The sequence below is a fragment of the Balaenoptera musculus genome, chromosome 2 (assembly GCF_009873245.2).
Source record: "Balaenoptera musculus isolate JJ_BM4_2016_0621 chromosome 2, mBalMus1.pri.v3, whole genome shotgun sequence".
NCBI classification, from domain to species: domain Eukaryota; kingdom Metazoa; phylum Chordata; class Mammalia; order Artiodactyla; family Balaenopteridae; genus Balaenoptera; species Balaenoptera musculus.
Window position 1 is genome coordinate 138,473,487 of NC_045786.1, and position 25,544 is coordinate 138,499,030.

The 25,544-nt window shown below is 36.7% G+C and overlaps 1 protein-coding gene across 7 annotated transcripts in view; it reads left to right on the forward strand.

Annotated features, from left to right (window-relative positions):
* Positions 1-25,544, forward strand: part of SYNE2 (spectrin repeat containing nuclear envelope protein 2) — a 313,385-nt gene that overhangs the window by 138,046 nt on the left and 149,795 nt on the right. For all 7 annotated transcript variants that reach the window (XM_036839615.1, XM_036839636.1, XM_036839653.1 and 4 more), the window contains 13 exons: positions 5,450-5,608; positions 6,718-6,879; positions 9,199-9,300; positions 10,256-10,456; positions 10,821-10,992; positions 11,528-11,640; positions 12,868-13,070; positions 13,529-13,648; positions 13,747-14,038; positions 15,122-15,273; positions 16,197-16,506; positions 17,665-17,829; positions 20,539-20,880. In XM_036839615.1, coding sequence (XP_036695510.1) covers positions 5,450-5,608; positions 6,718-6,879; positions 9,199-9,300; positions 10,256-10,456; positions 10,821-10,992; positions 11,528-11,640; positions 12,868-13,070; positions 13,529-13,648; positions 13,747-14,038; positions 15,122-15,273; positions 16,197-16,506; positions 17,665-17,829; positions 20,539-20,880 — 2,493 coding nt within the window. The remainder of the gene's footprint in view (positions 1-5,449; positions 5,609-6,717; positions 6,880-9,198; positions 9,301-10,255; positions 10,457-10,820; positions 10,993-11,527; positions 11,641-12,867; positions 13,071-13,528; positions 13,649-13,746; positions 14,039-15,121; positions 15,274-16,196; positions 16,507-17,664; positions 17,830-20,538; positions 20,881-25,544) is intronic.

A 25,544-nucleotide genomic window follows, 5' to 3' on the forward strand; every position in this document is an offset into this window, starting at 1 on the left:
TCCTTTCCTGATTAGGTGAGGTAACATCTGTAAAGTGTCTGCAGAGTACCTAGGACTTAATCAACCCATTAATGGTAAACTGCACTTTCTGGACAGGTTATTTATTTGACTAATAAAACTTCTATCACCTTCAGGCACTCGGCCCCTCTCCTGGGTGAGTCTCCCTGATGGGAATCTAGATCCAGGTCTTGACCCCTCTGCTATGATTATTTCCTCTATGGTTGTTGTCTTTTTCCATCTGGGCTGCTATGAAAGAATACCATAGACTGGGGGGCTTATAAACAACACAAATTTATTTCATACAGTTCTGAAGACAGTTCTCACAGTTTATAACATTCTGCCTTTGACCCCTCAAAACATGTCCTTCTCACAGGCAAAGTATATTCATTCCTTCCCATCAGCCCTAAAAGTCTTAACTCGCTCCAGCTTAGTCCAAAGTCTCATCTAAATATCATCTAAATTAGATATGAGTGAAACTCAAGGTGCACTTCATCCTGAGGGAAATTCCTCTTGTTTACCTAAAACAAATAGACTGACAGATATTTCACCAGCAAAGAGGGATTTATTTGGGATCAACAGAGAATTGCATTTCAGGGTCTGTACCCATGGGAGCCATGTGCAAGTCCCCGCACAGCAAGGAGAGAAGGATGCTTTTATAGAGGGGAAAAGGACGTTGGACAGGCTGTAGTAAACAGAGTCCGTGGCTTTTCATTGGCTGAGGCCTTGCCAATAAAGGAGCCTTTCTTCTTCCTATTGGGCTCTGCCACCCCATCTGGTCTCCCAACTCTGTTTAATTTAGGTTTCTGTTGATTCATTTTTTTACACTCTACAGCTGTGAACCCATGAAACCAAACAAATTATATGCTTTCAAAATACAGTGGTGGGACAGGTATAGGATAGATATATCCACTCCAAAAGAGAGAAATAGGAAAGAAGAAAGAAGTATTGGGTCCCAAGGAAGTCCGAAACCTAACAAGGCAAACAACATTAAACCTTAAGGCTTGAGAATAACCCTCTCTGGCTTGATGTTCTGCCTTCCAGGTCCACTGGGGTGGAATCATCACCCCTGGCTTGGCTGGACAGATTAGCAACTTTCTCTGTAAACAAAGAAACAAAGTAAGGATAGAGGTTAAATAACTTTCCCAAGATTATATGGCTAACAAGTGACAGAATCATTATTTAAGCTCAGGTCTATCTGACTACAAAGTCATGTTCCAATCATCATAATATTGCCTTCCCTGAAGACATATTTGAAACATGTATATTATAGAAGTAAAAAATGACTAACTTTGCATTGTCTGTACCCCTTTCTCAAATGTAAAGGTTTACTCACAAAAATATTTTAAAAATTAACAAAACAACTGTAATTACCTTTAAGAAATGTATAAATGCCCAGGCTTTTATTATTATATTGAGAATCTTGTATCTAGTGTGGTATCTTTGTATATTTGCTGAAATAATATATCATTTTGTATGGAAGATACAGAAGTACACTTGTGTTTAATTATTTTCTCATATGCTTTTTTTAACTGTCTGAAAAAAGCAAATTTTAGTACCAATTGTTAACATAACTCTCAGTTAATTTTGTGATGACTTAGGTACTGTCTTCAGAAACAATCAGTTTCTGGCGTATGTACTGTCATGATGCTTTGCACCAGTGGCTGAAGTATGATACCACTGAGAACTTTCGTCCTTCAAAACCATAGAAACCTGGATGTTTATCTAGGATATGGTGCCAAATTTCCACTCTCTTTAATCAAAGGCAGAAGTGCAAAAGTAAGACTAGAAAGCTAGAATGTCAGGGGACTATTAAAGTTTGGGAAATGTCAGGGGGGGGAATCTAGTTTCCTTTATTTTACCCCTTCCATTCATTGTAGGACAAAGCCTGCAGTTCCTATCAATGCTAAAAGTATCCTCTCCTTCTCTTTCTTTTCTCTTCACCCACTGGTAGCTTGTGTCAATGTAACAACAAAGTTCTTTGAATGTAATAAAAATTAGGTTACACACACACACACATACATATATATTTTTTCCATTTAATTGAACAAGCATTTATTATGCCCTGTGCAAAATGTCCTGAGCTGGGAGAAAAAAAACACCTGAGTCTGCATCTCAGCTCTGCCAGTGTATCAGTGAGCTTCCAGTCAGGAGACAGAAACTGCCCCAGGTATTTATTTTTTTCCATTTAAAACATTTAAGTAATTTTAATTTTTTAAATTAAACTTTTAAATTTGAGATAATTGTAGATACATATGCAGTTATAAGACATAATACAGAGAGATCCTATGTACCCTTTACTAAGTTTCCCCAATGGAAATATCTTGTAAAACTGTAGTGCAATATTGCAGTCAGGTTACAGACAATCATACAGTCAAGAGGAGGAACATTTCCATCACCAGACTATCCCTGGTTCTGTCATCGGATAGCCCTACCACTTCCCTCTTGCTTCCACCCCCTCACAACCGCTAATATGTTCTCCATTTCTATAATTTTGTCATTTCGAAAATCTTATATAAATGAAATCATACAGTATGTAACCTTTTGGGATTGGTTATTTTCACTCAGCATAATTCTCTGGAGATTCGTTCAGATTCTTGCATGCATCAATAGTTTGTTCCCTTTTCTTGCTGAGTAGGATTCCATGGTATGGATGTACCACAGCTTGTTTAACTGTCACCTCTGAAGAACATCTGGGTAGTTTCTAGTTTTTGGCTATTATGCATAAAGTTGCTATAAACTTTTGTATAGGCTTTTTTGTGAACATAAGTTTTTATTTCTCAGGGTTACTTGCCCTGGAGTATAGTTGGTGGGTTGTATGTTAATTGTGTATTTCATTTTTAAAGAAACTTTCAAACTGTTTTCCAGAGTGGCTGTACCATTTTACATTCTCACCAGTAATGTATGAGTGATCCAGTTTCTGCACATCCTTGCCAGCATTAGATGTTGCTTCTACTTTTTATTTTAGTCATTCTCACAGATATATAGTGGTATCACTTTGTGGTTTTCATTGGCATTTTCCTAATTGCTAATGGTATTGACCATCTTTTCTTGTGCTTATTTGCCATCTGTATGTCATCTTTGCTGAAATATCTCTTCATATCTTTTGCTCATTTTCTAAATAGATTGTTTGGTTTTTTTTACTGTCAAGTTTTGTGAGTTTTTAATATATTCTACACAGTAGTCATTTGTCAGATATGTGGTTTGCAAATATTTTCTCCCAAACTGTAGCTTGTTTTTTCATCTCCTTAATGGGTCTTTTGCAGAGCAAAAGATTTAAATTTTGGTAAAATCCAGTGTATCAATTTTTCCTTTCATGGATTGTGCTTTTGGTGTCAAAGTCTAAGAACTCTTTGCCTAGCACAAGATCCTGTAGATCTTCTCCTATTTTTTTTCTCAAAGTTTTATAGTGTTATGGTTTAAATTTAAGTCCGTCATCCATTTAGAATTAGTTTTTGTATAAGGTGTGAGACTTGGATCAAGGTTTACGTTTTTGTCTATAAATGTCCAGTTGCTCCAACACCATAAGTTGAGAAGGCTCCCATTCCTCCTTTGAACTGCTTTTTCATCTTTGTCAGAACTCAGTTGGGTGTATTTGTCTGGGTTCACTTTGATCTATTGATCTGTGTGTCTGTCCCTCTGCCAGTTGATGTAATCTTTATTACTGTACCTATATGATGTTTTAAAATCAAGTAGACTGATTCTTCCCACTTTATTCTTCTTTTTTCAAATATTTTAGCTATTAAAGTTCCTTTGTTATTCCATATAAATTTTAGAATAATCCTGTCTATATCTACAAAAGTATTGCTGGGTTTGATAATAATTGCATTAAACCTGTACATCATTACTATGTTGTCTTCTGATCCATGAACTTAGTATGTCTCTGCATTTATTTAGATCTTCTTTGATTTCTTTAATCAGTATTTTATAGTTTTCAGCGTATAGTTCCTGTGCATGTTTTGTTAGATTTACACTTAAGTATTCGATTTTTTGAGTAATTGTGAATGGTATAATATTAAAAATTTGTGTCCATGTATTCATTGTTAATATGGAGAAGTGAAATCGATTTTTATGTTTATCTTGTATCCTGTGACCTTTCTGAACCAACGTATCAGTTCTAGGGGTGTTTTTGTAGATTCCTTGGGCTCTCTGACATAGATAATCATGTTGTCTGCAAATAAGGACACCTGAGACAGAGGGCTCCTTGTTATTGCTGGTTGGGGGTGGGCATTCTGCTTCCCCACAAGGTCCCTACTGACACCTCCCTGGCTCCTCCTTACAGCTCCCTAGGTAGCCTCCCCTGACATCACGGATGCGTGTGTGTGTGTGTGTGTGTGTGTGAGTGTGTGCGCTTGTTACTGCCCAGCAGAAATGAAAGTCCCAGCTCTACTCGGCCTTCTTTTCCCTGGTTGGGGGAGAGTGGGGCTCCTGTTACAGCCTGGAGATGGTGGTGGCTGTCTAGGCTCTACACTTGACCTTTGCTGGCACAGGTGGGCGTTGGGCCACAGTGTTTCCTATGGTATTTTGCTCCAGTGAGTGATTATTTCCTAAAAGTTTTCTGTCTTGTTAGGTTGTCCTATTCCTCGTTCTTGGGCTGAAGACAGCAGGCTTTTCCTGGTCTGTGTCTGTGGATCTTACCAGCTTCTGACTTCTCCAGCACAAAGTCTGGGATATCCAAGGGAAAAAGCAAATTCAGGGAGCTCACCACCAGGCTGTCTTCAGGAGCTGATGCCCCCAGCCATTCTCCCTCCTTGAACTCCTCACTTTTCAGTCTTCTTAAGTCTGTTTTGTATATGATGTCCAGGGTTTTTAGTTGTGCTTAATGGAAAAATTATGTCTACTGCATATTCCCAGAAATGGAAGTCCCCTGTGGGTGTATAATTTTTAGTTTTTTATTTATGAGAAATCACTATTTTCAAATTTTATATAATCATTAAAAATGCTTGTATAAGATAGGTAAATTGAGTGGAAACATTAAGATTGCATTACTCGACACTCAAATTTTATTTTGTAGTTTAAGATCATTGGCCTTTTGGTAAAATAGTGTTTCACCTTCCATGTTAGAAATGACATGGGAGTTAGAATCATGAAAGATTAAACTAGAAGTCATATTAAAGATGTTTTAGAGTTCTGTCTTTTATTCAGATGAGCACTTAGGTTCTTCAAAATGACAAATATGATTCCTATTTGAGGAGTCTAGGAACTGTCATTTTTTTATACGATTGAACAGAGGTGCTTTTTTTTGGTAGAATATTATTTCACATGCACTAGAAAGATGGTTTTAGATCATTATAAATATTTCATCATGCAGAGTGGGACAAGGAATTTGGGTGTAGGATTGTTAATAAACCAGATGGTTAGGCTTCTAAAACCTTTTCATTGAGAAAGTGGGACAATAAGTCTTATTTGTCTGTATCAGTATATCAAAACATGTTTCATATCATTTTTACAGATTGAAGTTGTTAAAGAAGAATTTAATGAACATTTAGAAGTTGTAGACAAGATTAACCAGATCTGCAAAAATCTACAATTTCATCTAAATAAAATGAGAAACTTTGAAGAGCCTCCTTTTGAGAAAGAGGCTAATATTATTGTGGATAGATGGCTTGACGTAAGTGATAATTTAATCGACTAGAAATTCTATTTAATAGCAATTAAATTGATCTTTTCTATTGTATCTTTAATGTTTTTATCTAATTACAAAATTCAAAAGTGCTCATTACAAAAAATGTTCAAATAATATAAAGTTTATGACTTGGGATTTAGCTTTATGCCCAGAGTTAGGTACTATTGTACTAACAAATGAGTCTATACTCTTTTAGATATACAAGTGTATACTCAACTTATTTGAAATAAACTAGTTAATATATTATCCATCCATGCAGCCAGTTGATGTTCAACATTACATTTATTTAATATTTTTAAAATAATTTTTGGTTGAATAGTAATGATATTTTTATGAATTATAAATTAAGAATTTGTGCTATATTTTGATCTGGGTTTTTGATATTTAAAATTTTTTTTTTTTTTTTTTTGTCTGCATTGGGTCTTTGTTGCTGTGCGCAGCCTTTCTCTAGTTGCGGCGAACGGGGGCTACTCTTCATTGCAGTGTGGGCACTGCACAATGAGAATCCACTTCTCATTGCAGTGGCTTCTCTTGTTGCAGAGTGTGGGCTCTAGGCACGCAGGCTTCAGTAGTTGTAGCGTGTGGGCTCAGTAGTTGCAGCATGCAGGTTCTAGGGCATGCAGGCTTCAGTAGTTGTGGCACGCAGGCTCAGTAGTTGTGGCTCGCAGGCTCTAGAGCGCAGGCTTAGTAGTTGTGGCGCACGGGCTTAGTTGCTCCCCTGCATGTGGGATCTTCCCGGACCAGGGATCGAACCTGTGTCCCCTGCATTGGCAGGCAGATTCTTAACCACTGCACCACCAGGGAAGTCCCTGCTCTGGGTTTTTAAAAGCATCTTTTATTATTGTGGTTTAGAGAAGAGGAAAACTATTGCTTTCAACTGCATATAAACTGCAGCAAACCAGCTAAGTTTTTTTTTTTGTAGAAGAAAGAACTACACGGTATGTTAAAGCAGATTTTTTGTTGATGAATAAAGCAAATTATTTGGCAAGTAAAGATAATCTAAAATTTTATTTTAAAGTTGTGTTTGACTGAAACAATGGTTCTTATGCTTTTTCACCACTAAATGTGTTACTTTTATTTTTTAATTATGGTAGATAAATGAGAAGACAGAAGACTACTATGAAAATCTTGGTCGAGCTCTAGCTTTATGGGACAAGCTTTTTAACTTAAAAAATGGGATTGATGAGTGGACTGAAAAGATCCTTCAAAAAATGGAATTACATCAACTGACTGAAGAGGAAAGAGAAAAGCTGAAGGTTAATTAAACAGAAATAAAATATTTGTTCTTTTTGTAGATAGTTGACATTTTAATATCAAGTCTGCTTTCTTGAAGAGGGGTAGAGAAATCACAAAGAAATCTTTTATTTCTTTCATTATTCCTTGAGTGAGACCTGAATTCCATCGTTTTCTTTGTGGTATCCAGGAAGATGTTAGCAGGTATTATTAATCTGTGCTGTATACCTGAAACTAACACAACACTGTAAATCAACTATACTTCAAGTAAAGTAGAAAAATTAGGAAAAAACACAATGCTGAATATCAAAATCTTTATAGAGCTTCAAAAGAGGCTAGTTTTTTAAAACAGTGATATCAGGTTTTGCCATTTAGAAAGAATTAAACTCATCTCTTGTAATGAAATAATACCATTTGCAGCTACATGGATGGACCTAGAGATAGTCATACTAAGTGAAGTAAGTCAGAAAGAGAAAGACAAATACCATGTGATATCACTGATATGTGGAATCTAAGATATGACACAAATGAACTTAACTACAAAACAGAAACAGACTCACAAACATAGAGAACAGACTTGTGGTTGCCAAGAGGGAGAGGTGGCGGGGGAGGGATGGATTGGGAGTTTGGGACTAGCAGATATAAATTGTTATATATAGAATGGATAAACAACAAGGTCGTATTGTATAGCACAGGGAACTATATTCTGTATCCTGTAATAAACCATAATGGAAAAGAAAAAAATAATTTAAAAATATTTTTAAAGTTATCTCTTTTAACTCTAAAAAGAATTCTTTCTATTGCTGGTTGTTTGCATATTATTAGTTTGGACCATATAAAATTACAATCTTTGTATGTCAAAAAACAGTTAAGTCTGGCAGTTATATGTGGTTCAATGTAATATAAAAATGTATGCATGCATGCATGATGGCTTTGCAGTATGCCACGTCTAATGTCTCAAGTCTCATTTTTTTTTCTCTAATTTTGGTCACTTTATTCACTTTTAAATTCACATATCCATTTTTTTTTATACATATACATATATCCACTTTTTTTAGATTCTATTCCCGTATAGGTCATTACAGAGAATTGAGAAGAGTTCCCTGTGCTATATAATTTATTTATTTATTTATTTATTTTTGGCTCTGTTGGGTCTTCGTTGCTGCGCGTGGGCTTTCTGTAGTTGCGGCGAGTGGGGGCTACTCTTCGTTGTGGTGCACGGGCTTCTCATTGCGGTGGATTCTCTTGTTGCGGAGCACGGGGTCTAGGCGCGCGGGCTTCAGTAGTTGTGGCACGCGAGCTCAGTAGTTGTGGCTCGCGGGCTCTAGAGCACAGGCTCAGCAGTTGTGGCTCATGGGCTTAGTTGCTCTGTGGCATGTGGGATCTTTCCAGACCAGTGCTCGAACCCGTGTCCCCTGCATTGGCAGGTGGATTCTTAACCACTGCGCCACCAGGGAAGCCCCACATATCCATTTTTATACTTTTGGAAAAAGACTTGCAAAATGTGTGGAGATTTATGAGTTTCCTGGGTATATTATGACAGTTGTGAAGTAAGATTTTGATTTTCTAAGTGAAATGAATTATCACTAAGTATCCCTTAAATTTGTCTTGAGGGGCTTCCCTGGTGGCGCAGTGGTTGAGAATCTGCCTGCTAATGCAGGGGACACAGGTTCAAGCCCTGGTCTGGGAAGATCCCACATGCCGCGGAGCAACTGGGCCCGTGAGCCACAACTACTGAGCCTGCGCGTCTGGAGCCTGTGCTCCGCCACGGGAGAGGCCGCGATAGTGAGAGGCCTGCGCACCGCGATGAAGAGTGGCCCCCGCTTGCCGCAACTAGAGAAAGCCCTCGCACAGAAATGAAGACCCAACACAGCCAAAAATAAATAAATAAAAATAAATTAAAAGTTAAAAAAAAATTTGTCTTGAGGTACAGGTTATTTAAAAATTTGAAGTTAAGGATTATAACGGCTACCGTGTGGGCCAAATTCTGCCAACATGATGTGTGTGTGTGTGTGTGTGTGTGTGTGTTGGCTTTATATGTTTATGTGTATGTTTATATGTACAGAGCTATGAGATGTCATGCCTTTAGGCAGGCACTGCATTCTGCTGTGGCACAGGCCTGGCCCCTCTCGTTTTATTGCTAGTGTTTCACTCAGTTATAACATATGCCTGACCCATGAAGACACTTAGTTTTGCAACTCCCAGGACTGTATCAAAAATCAAGTGATTAGGGGAAATTCAAAGGCTCTTTCAGTTTCTATATATTTTCAATAGCAATCAGGGGTACCAGAAAATAAGGTATAAAATAAAAAGATATTTTCCATTAACATTGTGTGTTTTAGGAAGAGTTGCAAGTCCATGAACAAAAACCTTCAGAATTTTCTAAAAGAGTGGCTAAGATACAGTTCCTGCTTCAAAGCAGTGAAATACCTCTTGAATTACAGGTAAGAAAATTTTTATTTTAAAGTTGCAATTAAAGATGCTCTATATCCTCTAAAGTAATGCTCATAAACCAGAATTCTAAAACTTAAACCTAAAATAAAATTAGGATCATTATTTGATTCATCTTTAGTCATGTCCAACCAAATTTTTAATAGCCAGCATAGTTTATCATATTTGTCCCATTTTAGAATGAATAATTTTTTGCATTCTCTTATTCTCATTTCATTTATTTCACAGGCCTCTTGTGCAGAGGGGGAGATGTTACCTTGCTTCCATGTGAAGTAACAAGGGTTTCCTCATAAGTGTCTTGGGCATAGGAAGGAGAATATGGCTCAAGAGATTCCAAGTTTATTAGTTGCTAGATGGAGTAACAGGGAGATTGCCCCAAGTGTGATTTTTTATCGTGTGAAGAGATTTGTTAGACTTTTATTTAAATCAAAGTGCAAAGTGCCTGAATATAAGCTCTGGAGTCAGACTTTCTGGGGGAGGGCCTGGCTCTGCTGTCAGACAACTTTGTGATCTTGGGCAAGTTACTTACCCTTCTTAAGCCTGTATTTTGTATATAAAGTGCTTACCATGATGTTGTGTACGTAATACACACTTAATAAATGCTGGCTATTTAATTTTTTTTCTATATGTTTTAATATGTTTTCCAATAAGCACCATGAGATAACACCTCAACTGGTATGCTAAATAAAACTTGTTTTAAGGGGAAGATTCACTTAGTCTCTTAGAAAAAAATAAGAATGTCAATTTCAGGTTTTTTCACGTTACTGTTTTTTTTAAAGGCAATATTTGAATTGTATCAGTGATGTAGAACAAGGAAGAATCAGAAAGAGAGAAGTTATTTCACCTTGAAATGAAACAAAGTTTCAACTCATTCTTCAGCAGTGCAATTGTCTTATAATCTAGTTAAATCAAGTCCATTACAGTACGTCATATGTTTCATGATTTCAGGTCATGGAGTCCTCTATTTTGAACAAGATAGAACATGTGAAAATGCGTTTAACAGGAGAATCCAACTGCAGTGCACTCTGTGGCAGCACAGCTGAGTTAAGGGAGGATCTCCACCAGGCTAAGACCCAGATTGGAATGACTGAGTCCCTCTTAAATGCCCTGTCTCCTTCTGACAGCTTGGAGATCTTTACTAAACTAGAGGTACTTCCCAGCTACTTCTCTTCTGTGGTTCAGATTTATTTTCACACTTGTTTCTGATGGTCTTGTCCTCTTGAGGTTAATAATTATTATAAAAATAGTTAGTATAAAAAAATGAAAGTCTGGGGGAAAAACTCAGAAAAACAATTTGTGTATATTTAACTGTTTCACCTTTGAATTGCTTTGTGGACAGTCATTATTTGATGTTAAATTGCATTGCATTATACATTTACTAGCTAAGAGAAAGCAGGTCTACCCAATAAAAAATCATCTAGATTTTTATAGAAACAATGGATACCTAATATGTTTTGTGTAGATTGAGCCCATTTTTAAGACTTCAGTGTTGTTTGTTTGTTTATATATTTAGGAGATTCAACAGCAAATTCTACAGCAGAAACACAGTATGATATTACTTGAGAATCAAATAGGTTGTCTGACTCCTGAACTCTCTGAATTAAAAAAGCAATACGAAAGTGTCAGTGATTTATTTAATACCAAAAAAAGTGTTTTGCAAGATCACTTCTCTAAGTTACTGAATGGTGAGTGCAATGTTTCTCTTACTGCGCCTCTGGGAATCTTGAGGTATGAATAAGTACCATGAGCACAAAGGCTAGTTAATCTAAGCTTCACTTAGAGATGGTTGCACACACTGTATTTAAGGAAATAATATTCAGATAAATCTTTTAGGAGCAAACACTCAACTGATCTATGCTTATCGTAAATAACGTCTCTTTTGTTCAAGTACCAGATCTTTTTCTCATGAAGGAGAGTCACGAGGGTCCTAGTGTTTGACCTTCTCCCTGTGGTCAGAGTCTGGGGACATGCCTGTGAGCGGGCTGGCCCTGCAGGTGTCTTTGGGTGTCCTGTATGCTTGGAGAGGAGGTTTGGTGTAGAAAATATGCCACAATTATCGCGTCGGCTCCATTAACCCTCAAAATTAGGTTTTAGTTTATTATCACTTTACAGTGACTCGTACCCACGACATGGGAAGCAAGTTTCAAAATATTTTACTTTAACAAGGTTTGTGACGTCTTCCTTGAATGAATATAGCTTCTTTTGTTTTTTTTCCTGCAGATCAGTGCAAGAACTTTAATGACTGGTTTGGCAACGTTAAAATGAACCTTAAGGAGTGTTTTGAACCATCAGAAACAAAAAAGAGTGTGGAACAAAAACTACAAAAACTTTCTGTAAGAAGACACGTTTAAATTTCAATCAAAATTTATCAAAATTAAAATGCTGGAGATAGAACTATATATAAGTAGATAGGACAATAATTATTTTGACTTAGTAATTTCCCTATATAGAGATAATATTTCCAAAAAACCTGGCCTTTCCCCAAATACTGGGTTGGCCAAAAAGTTCGTTCGGCATTTTCCGTAACATCGACGGAAAACCAGAACTAACTTTTTGGCCAGCCCAGTATTTTTAACACTCTGTGTTTACTGGGTAAGGGTGTAAGTGACTTAAAAAGGTTCTGTTTTCATACCTATTCTAAGATGCTGTTTAACTTACTGTTTGCTGGTGAATTCAGTTGTGTTAAAATCATATTTGATGAAAAAAAAAGGCTTTACCTAATTTGGACTTTGAAACCCCTTTACTTTCTATAAGAGATTGCTTGACTTTTTAAAAAGTTTTTTCCCAGCCATATTTCTTTTAGAAATTGTAGTTGAACTTTAATACACTGCTGATGGGAGTGGAGGGGAAGATAGTCTGAAATAAGAGGCAATAATGTGGGCATTTCAAATGCGTATGGCACCTTTAATTCTTGATCACTTTATGGTAGATTATCAAGTACTTTAGGCTTTGGTGATAAGTTATGCTCTCAGACTTATCAGTGGCATTAAATGTTCCCAGTTTAATTCCTTGCTTTGATGATACTATTCTTTATTGACAAAATCACCTTTCTTCTCTGCTTTTAAATTATAGTTCCAACTTTTTTTTTAAACTTTGCCCATTGCATGGGTCTCAACAATTGATGCTCAAACCTTGAAACACAAACATTGAAATAAAATTCTGATTTGGACAAAGTTAAATAGAGAATAGGCTGTTTAGTTTTACATATTGATTGCCAGAAAGGAGCAAGTATTTAGGAGAAGCTGAGCAGAGCCAGGATAGGAAAATGTGGCTTTCCCGGTCTAACTCCCACTGACCCACATGGTGGCATCATTTTGCTTGATATGATTCCCAGAAAGTCAGATGCAAATACAAATGTACACACACATTCTAGAACCAACATAAATTGTCTTTTGATCATTTGCTATTGCACTTAGCCACCTCTCCATAGCAACTTCTTTTATGTAGGATGTTATGAAGATGGCATGTCTATGTACCATCTTGGGAAAGTGTCACTGGGGTGGCAGGGACCATACTGAGACTTGCCCATAGGATATAATTGACTTTTTGTCTTTCTTAAGGATTTCTTGACTCTTGAAGGAAGAGGCAGTGAAATACAGCAGGTGGGAACTGTACTGAATCATGTGAAAAATCATCTGCCCAAAGCACCTGTTAAGAAGCTTAACAGTTGGATCGTAAGTCAAGAAATTGAATTAGAAAAAATGGAGTCCATATGCCAGGCACGAGCAAAGGAGCTTGATGAGTGCTTGCAACAGCTACTGAGGTAGGAAATAAAGGTGATGTCTAATAGCATGTTTGCTATTGATATCTTCATACGTACTCTGCCTCAGTACAGCTAGCAGTGGGATAGACATACACACAAATTCCAAAAATAAAATATGTAGTTTCAAACCCAAGTTTGGCTCTAGGAATATAGAAGTTTGGAGAGTTCTTCAAATTATGGCCAAGGTTCAGGGGAGAGTCCAAAAATATTTTCTGTTTGTTTGTTTGTTTCCTGTTCTTTATGATATATATATATGGCTCATTAGAATTCCACTATAATACATGTTATTATTATTCAGATTTTAATGTTACAAATTAAATTTTCTCTAAAGAAACCAAAAAAGAAACCAAAAAAATGTAGTAAAAAACCTGGTTGGCTCACAAGATTTGTGCCAACCTTCTCTTCAGATAAACACTTTTTGCTGATTTTATATTCCAATGTGTGTGATATTGTTTTAGACTCCAGAATGACCACAGAAACCTGAGTAAGTGGTTTACTAATCAAGAAGAGAAATGGAAAGAAATGGAAGGAACAAGAGAGAAAACTGAGCTATTTTGCCAAGCTCTAGCTAGAAAGAGGTATAGCTGATCTTGCATGAAATGTATTTCTGGGGAATATGGTTTCTCAAGTGGTGTCGTGGCTCCTATAAACTTTCAATGATATTTGGAATTTACAGGGAACAATTCGAATCTATGGCCCAGTTGAACAACTCTGTGAAGGAATATGGGATTACTGAGGAAGAAGAAATAGTAACGGAATCAACACATTTGATCAATAGATACCAGACATTATTGGGACAATTATGTGAAATTGATGAAGAGGATAAGTTACCTCCTGCCAAGGACCAGAGCTTTAATGATCTTGCACATGATGTAATTCGTTGGATAACAGGGATTAAAGAGTCCCTGATGGTTTTGAATTCATCTGAAGGCAAAATGCCCCTTGAGGAAAGAATCCAAAAAATAAAGGTATAACTGTGGAAACTAAATTTCGGAGGTCAGAGTGAACTCTAATTTTGAAAAGGTTTGAGGAAAACTGCAAAGATTTGTTTTTTAATGGAAAATAGGATCACTGCAGATTGGTTGAAGGAATTCAGATGACTGAGCTTGCAAAAGAGAAGCGCTATGATGGATCTAAAATTATTGTAATGCATAGAGAAGGGAGAAAGTATATCCTCTCTTTGTGAGAGCAATGTCCAATCATTGTCCATCTTCACTGAGTGCAGGAGAAATGAAATTAAAACGATAAATTAGAGCTGCAGCAGGTGGAAATTTGCTAGGATGTTAAAAGAATGTATGTCAGTACATCAGAGGCATCGGCAATGTCAAGGTGAGGGCTGGAGAGGAACTCGTCTTCAGAGTGGATACGTATGGTTCCTAAAGAATATTAGATAGTGAGTGGGTTGTGTGGTTCTTAGTTTATCAGATACCGAGTGCAGAGGATGACGCGGTCAAGCCGTAAGGGTTCGTTTGACATACTGAAGTAATCAATCATTTGGGATTATATCTGAAAGGTTTTCCAGGGAAGGTGAATCTGGAGTAGTGTTTCCAAGAAGGGAGGAACTTGATTGTTTGGAGCAAAAGAGGAAAAAAAAATTGCAGGGAATGAGAATTAATTACGCTGTGGTGGAGAAACAGTAGTTGGCTTGAGGCACTCTGCATTTTCCTATGGGAAGCCATAAACCCAATCTTGGGTGTATAGAGGTGTCTTGTTCAGGTTGTTACCCTCACTCTTTATTTATAAATAATGGTACAGATTGGAAGGAGGATTTGCCAGGGATTTTTTGGCATATAATTTCTTTGAGGGCAATTGAGAATCAAGAGAAGAGTAGGAATGCAACCAGATCAATGTGACAAATGCTTACTGAGAACCAGTTCTATACAACGTGAAGGATGTCTTTGTATTTGGGGAATATATAAAAATGAAAGGGTAATTTTGAAATCTACTCTGCAGTTAGAATCTCTGAATAATGTTTATAAATAAAAACATATCATATGAAATACCCCTGAGTGGTATGAATGAGATTTTAAGATCTTTTTTATTTGATTTAGGAAATCATTTTACTAAAGCCTGAAGGGGATGCTAAAATACAGACCATCGTGAGTCAGGCTGAGAGCAGCAAGGCTCCGATGGTTCCAAAGACCCTTACTGATATCAAGAGCCAGTGGGACAACACACTCCAGTTAGCCAACACGTATCTAAGGTAAAGGGCATGCCTTCACCACTTTCATGGTTTTTCATTGCACAGTGAAGCCGTAACAAGTATGTTTTGTCTGCCTTCTGGTTGTGGGTATAATATATCTGTTGGAGAGAAAGTAAGTAATATCAGGGGCAATCACAGTGTTGAGGCAGAAGCGAAGAATAGTCCTCTGCATCAGATATGAAACATGCTGTCATAACTCAGTGGCAGTGTTTACTTTGGCTGGTGCATCAACCCATGGGGCCCTTGGTAACAAATTAACATTGTCTACCTCATTCCACCTTCAACACTCCCCTTCTGTACCAAAACCCCCTTTCCCCAGACAACCTCAGTATCTTCCTGGTATTACTGCAGGATAATTCATGCTTTTAAATATATATGCTAAGAGATTCTTAAATGTATAAACATTGATAAATGTTGTCTGAATTTAATGGGCATAATTCTGATGAAAATTCTTAATTCATATGTCTTAAATGACACATTTAATATTTGGTGGAAATGTAAGTTTTATATTTTTCTAAGAAAAACAGATCAAAACAAATTCAAGCTATAGAAAACATAAACTAGTTAGTTGGCCAATATACTGAATGCTTGTTTATTTTACTTATATGAAAAAGAAAAACATGGAATATTATAATTATATTTAAACAATAAAAACTGGAATAGTTTGAAATCTAAATTATTAAATATTTGTTCTCAGATCAAATTATGTGACAAAAAAACAATACTTTTTAAAAGTAATACCACAACTAATTTTAATCTTGATTTCTGAGCTAAACTTAGTGCTATTTAGAATGTTATAATGCCAAAGAAGTCCCTGGGAATAATGTACAGTAGTGTTATTTTAATGCTTTTTATAATAATGCATGTTGTATTATAAGATTTTGATATATCATTTCATTTGTAAAATACTTTGTTAAATTTAGCCATCAAGAAAAGCTTCTACTAGAAGGCGAGAAGTATTTGCAAAGTAAAGAGGATCTGAGATTAATGCTCACAGAACTAAAAAAGAAACAAGAAGTGGGCTTTGCTGTGCAACATGGTTTGCAGGAGAAGAAAGCTCAATTAAAAATTTATAAGAAATTCCTCCAGAAAGCACAAGATTTGACATCCTTACTAGAGGAGTTAAAATCTCAAGGAAATTACCTCTTAGAGTGCACTAAAAATCCCAACTTTAGTGAAGAGCCGTGGCTGGAAATAAAGCATCTACATGAAAGTCTTCTTCAACAACTACAGGTGAAATGGTCAAAATAAAATTTTAGATGATTGTCCTAATTATGCATAATTATGTAATATTTGTATATAGGACCATTGTTTTGTTCTTTTGGTAAATCAAAAGCTTTTAAAATTTATCAGTTTTAGATACAAATACTAACTACTCAAGATGGAGCAATCAATTTGGTCAGTTTTGCTAGAGAAATCCAGTGTGTATTATTTGATAATAGTGTTATTTCCTCTCATCAAAGTTCCCCTCATAAGGGGTTGGAAGGATTAAGGTATGTTTAGGCATCTTTATGTAGGTAACAGTGTCAAAGTTGTCCATGCAGCATCCATCTATCCACCCATTCATCCATGCTTGCATTCATCCGTCTATCCATTCACATATCCATCCATCATCTATTATAATAGTTATATCCATTATTCTGTATAAACCTTATCAGGTTTCTCCCTTGAGTCTTTCCACATGATCTGCAATAAAAGAATTAAGAGGTAAAATGTCATCTTGTCATGAGGCATATTATTCTCTTAAGAGAATTGTTTATAATTCTTTGCACACTGAAAGCCAGATTCAATATAAGGATTACCTGGATAAGAAATCTTGCTTATACAGATAGTAGGAGTTGTGCAGGGGTGAAGATTATACCCACTTGGCTGTAAGTTATTTAGTTTAATAATTGCTGTTCTTTTCTGATCAGGTGCGGTCACCTTATTTTCTTATTCCAGGGAGAGAACCTGAAGGTGGTTTTGCTCTTGAGTTAGGATTACTTTTTCCTAACACACAATTTTGGAGTTTGAGTCTTAGGAAAGGAATCCGAGGTTAGGTTGATTTCACATAATCTCATTTCCAAGAGTGGGTACTTGGTTGTAGTAAGAAGGATAATTAAGGGAACTGCTTTGTTATGGGTGTTTGTGATTTGATGATATAATTTGTAGTCATTTCATTTTGTAAACCTTTTGACAAATTGTTTCGGAAGTGAAGTGAAGGCAAAGAAACATGGGGGAAACAAAAATCTCAACACTAAAAACTTTACTTAAGAACTCTGGATGATTTATGGCCATATTCCTTTTTCAAGATGAAACCTCATGAAACAAATGTTTATGAACCATTTAATTATTTTCTGAGTGGGATAATTCAGGGACCTAATGCATGCATTGTCAATGTTTTATTTTTAGGAGTCTGTGCAAAAATTGGAAGGTCATGTTCAAGAACACGACTCATACCAGGTTTGCATCACAGACCTAAATACTGCATTGGACTATATCTCCAAGGAATTTGTCGGTTTTTCTGATAAGCCTGTGGATCAAATAGCAGTTGAGGAAAAAATGCGGAAACTGCAGGTATTAAACAATGTCCAGACATGATAGACATTTTAAAAAAATCAATATTAATTACAGCTTGACAAATCAGTGTCTTTGATCAAAAATTCAAATGGTGAAAGAAAAGAAATAAAAAAAGAAAAAATTCAAATGCTGAAAATGCTATTCAGATGACTATTGGATGAAGTCCTGACCAGTCATAAAAAGTGGAAATGTTCTTCTTTAGTGAGCAAATCCATTTATAATTCGAGTTGAACAGTACTGTGTGCTCTGGACCCTCAGAGACAATTTCACCCATGAGCAGTCTATAGCTCCTGGAGATCTTTGTTTTAGAGACAGCACAGTGATTCCAGGAGATACTGGGTATTCAAAGGATACAACTAATGCAATAAGACCTAGGGGGAAATGATGCAATTTTGCATTCTTCATCATGGGTGGATGGGAGTTGTATAATTTTCACCTTATTAATTTTCATAGTCATGGACTACCTTAGAGGTCTCTGCAGATGTAGGGCTTTTAAAATTCTCAGCCTCACTTCAACAACCCCTCTCCTTATACAGTAAGGATTGCAGCTCTTTACCCACATTCTCAAAACACATTCCTTGGATGCTCCCTGTTTGCACGGCCAACATAAACAGGCCCAATTGGTGTCCTCTAGAAGAAAACAGAGTAAAGCATTTTCTTAGCCGCTTCTTTCACAGTTATTTGACTGGAGATTGCATGGGGTGAGTCTCAGGGCAGCACTGCTGGCATGAGCTTGGGAATTTCTTATCTCTTCTTTTTAGGAACCTGGGAATCAAGCAAGATTTCCCCTCCAGAACAGCTTGACATTGTGACAAGGCTACCTCCCTTTTAACAGTGATAATTTGACAAATGTTGAGGGCTCATCGTGTCCAAGGCACTGTTTGGGTGCCTTGGATACTGAGAAGAGTGCAAGACACGAGCCTCACTCTGAGGAGCTCAGGATCCTGTTGAAAAATTAAAATATAGCCTTCTGCTATAGCTAGAAGGAATCTCAGAAGCCGTCAAGTTCAGACTCCTCATTTTTTTTTTTAAAACACATCTTTTAAAAAATATTTATTTATTTATTTGGTTGCATTGGGTCTTAGTTGCGGCAGGTGGGCTCCTTAGTTGTGGCTCGCGGGCTCCTTAGTTGCAGCTCGAGGGCTCCTTAGTTGCGGCTCACCAGCTCCTTAGTTGTGGCATGCAAACTCTTAGTTGTGGCATGCATGTGGGATCTAGTTCCCTGACCAGGGATCGAACTCCAGCCCCCTGCATTGGGAGCGTGAAATCTTAGCCACTGCACCACCGGGGAAGTCCCAAGACTCCTCATTTTATACATGATGAGCTGAGTTCCAGAGAGGCGAGGAACTTACAAGGTCACCCAGGTTAAATGACAGAGTGGGGCTACAACTTGGGTCTTCTGACCCCACTAGACATCTCTCCTCGGGTGTCTCATAGTTATTTGTGGTTCAGCATGTCCAGAAAATAACTCATCATCTCCTTCCCTTTCTCCATACCCCAGCTCCCTACCAATGAGCCTGCTTCTTCTTCTCTGACTCTGTGGGTATCTACACCATCTCTCTAGGCTGCCGGGTCAGAAACCTGGATATCCTTTCCCAGACTCCCCAGTCTAGACAGACATCAAGTGCTGTCTCTTTCATCTCTGGATTATCTCAACAATTTGTCCCACCACCGTTACCCCCATTACTGCTGCATTAGAGCAGACCCTCATCTCACAGATCCCTGCATTAGACGTCTGAATGGTCTCCCTGCCTGCAGTATCACCCTCTCCAGTGCAGCTATCCCATGGCCACCTTGGGTCTATCCAAAATGCATTCTGGAACTCCCTTCTTCCAGCTAAAATGTTTCCATGACCTGTACATATTTGTTAGCATACATCTCTCCATATTCTGTTACAATTATCTGTTTATTTCTTTGTCTTTCTCACTAGACTGTAGGGTTGTGAAGGGACTGTGTTTTACTCATCTATGTAATTTCAAAACCTATCATAATACTTGCTGTTTGTTAGATGAATGAATGAATATTTATTGCATATTCCATTAGAACAGTGACTAATAAGTACTATATAGTTCACCTAGTAACTTTAAGGCTTATTCTATTTCAGTAGTAACATCAGTAGCTGCTATAGTTTATCAAATTCCTTTTGCGTTGTAGAGGTCTCAAATTAGCCTCATCCATTCATGCATTTAGTAAATATTGTTTGAGTTTCTAATATATTTAAGATATTGCATTCGATAGATTGATTTAAACTTTGCTCTGAATTTTGAATATTAGCACTAGATTCATGCAGGCGCACTCTAAATGATTCTTTTATTCTTTTTAGGGCCTTGCACAAAGTAGGCACTTATTATTGTTTTGATTGTGTTTGATTTTAGTATTACTTGTGTATTATGTAGTATCTTGAACAAAATATATACTCAACAAATATGTGTTGACCATTTCCTATGTTCCAGGAACTGGGTTGTGAAAATTTTCTCTGTTACTTCTTATACATTTCTAGCATCTTATAAAATCTGTTAGAGAATTTGATCTGGGCTGCTACATTGGTTTAAATTTTGCCCAAAGTTCCTTCTTTGTGATATGGGTTGATAAGTTTTTTATACTTTCCACTAGTGAAGCAGAACTCGCTATGATTTACAAAAGTCAATTAACTCTTGTGACAATTGAACAGTGATACTTCTGTGACAATCTTTTCTCCACTCACAGGAACTAGAGAATAGTCTGCGTTTACAAGATGGCACATTAGAGAAGATTTTAGCTTTAGCAAAATCCATCAAGCAAAATACATCTTCAGTGGGACAGAAGATTATTAAAGATGATATAAAATCACTTAAGTGTAAACAGAAAGATTTGGAAAACAGACTTGAATCTGCTAAACAGGAGATGGAAAATTGTCTCAACAGCATTCTCAAATCAAAATGCTCAACAGAAAAGAAAGAAAAGTTTCCTCTGCCAGGCAGAGAGGAGCAGGTCACTTCTGATGTACAGGAGTCCACTCAGGACTCAGCTGCAGTGGAAAAGTTGGAGGAAGACTGGGAAATAAATAAGGTAAGTGCTTGTGATTGCATCTCTAAGACGTCGTGTCTGCGAATGAAGAGGTGTTGTTGGACTCTGAAAAGAGGGTCGTGAATCAAGCCTTCTGATTTCATAATTAAACCCTCAATCTGCTGGCTATTTATGATGCCCACTTGTCAAAAGAGCCCTTAGAAAACTGTCCAGGATTTCAGCAGTGAAATATTACTGTTCATCTGTTAGAAATGTCAGTCATCAATTTAGGTTTATTATTCTCTCTGATATGTAATCAGTTACAGTTTCCTGGATCAGGAGCTCAAAGGCAAATTGGAAAAGGCAAAAGAAAATGTGCTCTACCCACATTTCTTAGGAAAAAAATCCAACAGCCCTATTTTTTAGGGTCTTTTTTTTTTTCGGTTGATTTCATAATGAAATCAGAGACCGTTTGAAAGGATAGGGGCCTTTCTTCTTATGTTAACCCTGTACTGCAAATGTATTTTTAAATGTTGTCAGATCATTTGGTGTGAGAATATCGACATTCAGGCTCCTGATTGTCCCTGTGGAGAAGAAAGAAGAATGTTGTTTTGTTTTCACTCTAAACATCCAAATGGGTACATTTTCCTGTAGCTCTTAAAGTGCTTTCTCATAGGTTAGAGATTGAAATGGAAAAGGCACAAAGAGCCATCCAGTAAGCTACATTTGAAGAGAGTCAGCCTCTCACAATCCAGGGTCCAGTGGGACAGCAGCAAAGGTTAGACCATTCAGGTGTGGGTCCTCATCGGCTTTTTATGGAATACATGATACACAGGAATGAAGAGAGCCTGCACTTCTGTTGTCTTCCTAGAGCAGAAATCATGGAGGATTAGAGGAACCAGATAGGGTTTTCTAGAAATGTGTAAAACAAGGTTAAATGCCAACGGAGCATCTCTCTGGCCATCGGAGAAGACTTCTAAATCCCACAAACAGTGTTAGATAGAGCTAAGGAAATATGTCTTAAAGGATTAGGGCCCTGTGGTGAAACTCTTGAAGCTGTACGTGTAAAAGAAACTTTCTTAATGGTATTTAAAGAGCAGTAAATAAGTAAAAAAGGAAAAATACCTGAGTGCTTTCTATCCTAATTCATGACATTGCTAAAGGGATTTGCTTAATAACTTTAAGAGTAGCTTCTCAGACCCATTTTGGCTGTGAACCCTCCAAATTCAATAGAGTATATTGAAAACTATATAAAGATCATAACCCAATAAGATTTTTTTATTTATTAAGATTTCACTTAATCTTGAATGATGAGTTATTGATAATTTATGATACTTCATTAGAATGATTTTTTTTTAGAGCAGATGGAGGGACTTAAGTCTTCAAATAATTTTTGCAGGTCTGGCCTAGAGGAATCTAGTTTTAATTTCTAGCAATATTTTACCGTTTTTTTCCCTCTTTTGTAACATGAATCTTTTTTCTTGAATCTGTGCTTCTTATTTTCTCTACACTAAGTACTGACTGTATTTACTTTAGTCTACGTAACATTAGACCAAGATCAAGAGCAGTTTAAAAAATTTTTTTTAACTTTCATTTTATTAAAAATTTTTTTATTTTTTAAGTTTTTTTAAATTGAAGTATAGTTGCTGTACCATATTATATAAATTGCAGATGTACAATGTAGCGATTCACAATTTTTAAAGGTTATACTCCATTTATAGATATTATAAAATATTGGCTATATTCCCCATGTTGTACAATATATCCTTGTAGCTTATTTTATACCGAATAGTTTGTTAATCCCCTATTCCTTCCCCCTAACTTCTCCCCACTGGTAACTACAAATTTGTTCTCTATACAAGAGCAGTTTGAAAGTTGAACTACAACTAGTATAAGAGATCAAAATAAGCATAGACAAATATAATACAAAGTGACAAATATAAGACGCAGTTGTAAATTACTTAAGCAAGAGTCTCTATATAATGAATACATAGAGCACGTAAAAGCACAATTTACAGAATTATAAATCTGATTAATCAAAAACTATTGTGACAGTGAAAATAACCATTTAATTCATTAAAAACAGTTATTGAGACCTCTTTTGTGCTAGTCATTCAGCTAGAAGTGAGAATACAATTGTCACAGTTTAAAATCTAATACTAATTAAATATCTAATTAATGCTCATTTCATGTGCCTTTTTGGAGCCTAGAAGGGCTTTTATCAGATTATGTAAAATCATCTCCAGAAAAAATTTTAGGAAGTTTTATTTAATTTTATTATTTCTTTAATAAATTGCATTTGGTCTTAGAGTTGCTGAAAGTGTGATTGCACTTTTCAAAAATTGCCATTTTAGCATGTATATGTTTGAATCCATTGCCAAGAATTCCATTTTAGTTGAAATTTAGGAGCTATTTTAGATCCGGACCTTTGGCTGAACTTTTCTTTAATATCAAAAATATTAATGCAGACTTAGAGACAAAAGAAGTTACAAAATGCAGTCTGAAGGGTGTGGGTGCTTATAATTCAAGATCATACTGGATAATTTTACAGAGGTGAATTTCTAAAATTTTTTAAATATGAAAAGGCAAAACTGTCTTCCATTTCCCCCTTTCTATATAGGTTAAGTGAAGTAACAAATTAGGATATGATAAAAAATGAGGACTGACTAATCTCTTAAGATTCCAGGTGTCCATAAAAGGAAATGATAAAAAGGAAACACAGGGAAACTGATACATTCTTCATTTATTATTTTTCTAAAAATTCATAAAGCAACATTACAGCTTAACCTGTATTGAATGATCTTTTTTGCCCACTCCTTCCCAAATGTCAACCTATGTGACATAATTGCTCTTAAAAAAAAAAAAAGTTTGTCTATAATTACCTCTTTAATTTCCCTGTCATTAGGTATAATTTAGTATGTCTGAATCATTTTTTGTTCTTTTCAACATTTTCTGAGCATTTATAATTTCAATATTTAAGAAGGCACCCATAGAGAAATCCTGGAAAGTGGATGATCACAGATACAAAACATGCAAGGTGTCCAGCTGTGGGTGAGCGACCAGAAACTCAGGGGAGTCAGTACTAGAATGAAAAGGAGGAAAGAGTTTTCAGCCCTGGAGTAAATGATGTTTATTTCTGGTGTTGGTTATCCTAGTAAGTCAGTAAAAAAAAAATTTTGTAATGGAACATGTAATGGAACTACATGTAATGGAACATGTAGTTGGGCAGAGTTGTCAACTCTGTCTTCCAAGTGTATTACTTTGCTCTTCTGGCCAGGATGCAAATCTTGTTTCTTACTCTAGAAGTATTTTTCTCAATCCAAGATTTATTTCTTTACAGGACAAGTGACTTACATGGTATACATGGTATTAACATCTACAAGCAGCATGCATTTGAGAACGCGCTCCAGAGTCCTGAAATCTTAGGCTGAGAAACCTTAGAAAATTTCTATCCTAACCCTGTGTTTCAGGTTAGGGAATTAAATTCAGAAGATGTTAATCAGCCAAGTTCTCATTCTAGCAGAGCTGGGACTAGAGCCAGGCGCCTCTACCCAGCCTGATGCTTGGTGGTCTACCTCAGTTTTATTGAATGTGTTACGTGGGTTGTTCATTGAGGTTTAATATGCCAGTATGCTATTTGACTCCAGTTCTCGTGCGTGTTTCAAACCTTCTCTACTCTCGTTAAGCCCAACCAAGCCCTGTTCCTGTAATTCCTAACAGATCTCTGGTCCACAGCTGCTAGATTGATGGGTCCTCAATTTCTTTCCAACTCTACTTTATAAACCACAAATTGTTAATCTTGGCAATCGAAGACTAAATGAAATTCTCTTATTTATTTATTTTTTCTAATGTGAATTCATCTATACATCCATTCAGTAAAAATTTCTTGAACGGGCAGTTAGGGTCCATCGGTGAGTGAAAATAGACGTGGTCTCTATTCTCATAGAGCTTCTGGTCTAGAGGAGGAGACATACATTAATCAACTAATTAACTGATGAGAGGCTAATTACAGCAACTAAAGGAAGGAACACGTTTCCATGATAATCTATAATAAAGGAGGCTGGCTTGAACTGTAGTTCTCTGAAGTTCAGAGAGCTTCTCTAAAGAAACAACACTTGACCTGAGACCAGCAGGGTGGATTGGAGATAACAGAGCTCAGAGCTGGGTGTCAGGAGCACTCTTGGCAGAGAAAGTAGAATTTCCTCTTGTGGGGGGAGAGAGCGTGAGGAGTCAGAAACTGGAATACGGCCGCTGCATAGGGGGAGGAGGAGGGGAGAAGGACAGAGGTGAGGCCTGGGAGGTAGGCAGGGCTGGCTGAGTCTTAAGTGCGTTAAGGGTCACGTTAACATTTTAGACAATAGGCTAAGAGAAAGAGGCAGCCTCTGAGATTAACCTGATCTGCCATTCGGTTTTGTCTCTAAAAGTGATGGATGTTTGCTTATGCTTAGAATTGTTTTTTACTACTTCATGTTGGAATGCTTTAGAGAAGAAAGAAATATATCCTCTAGAGTATGTATGACACTGTCCCAATGTTGGCAGGTTATAAGTGATAGATGTAGCTTCTCACTGTCACAGAATTATTATAGCCACGGGGCCATTGCCCCTGAATGGGAAAAAGGATAGTGAAGCTGTCACGGTCTTTACCTCTTGACTGTGCTGCTAGGTTTGCGCAAGCCAGAGACAATGCTCAGTTACTTAAAGCTCAGTGTTTTAAATGTTAAAGTAAA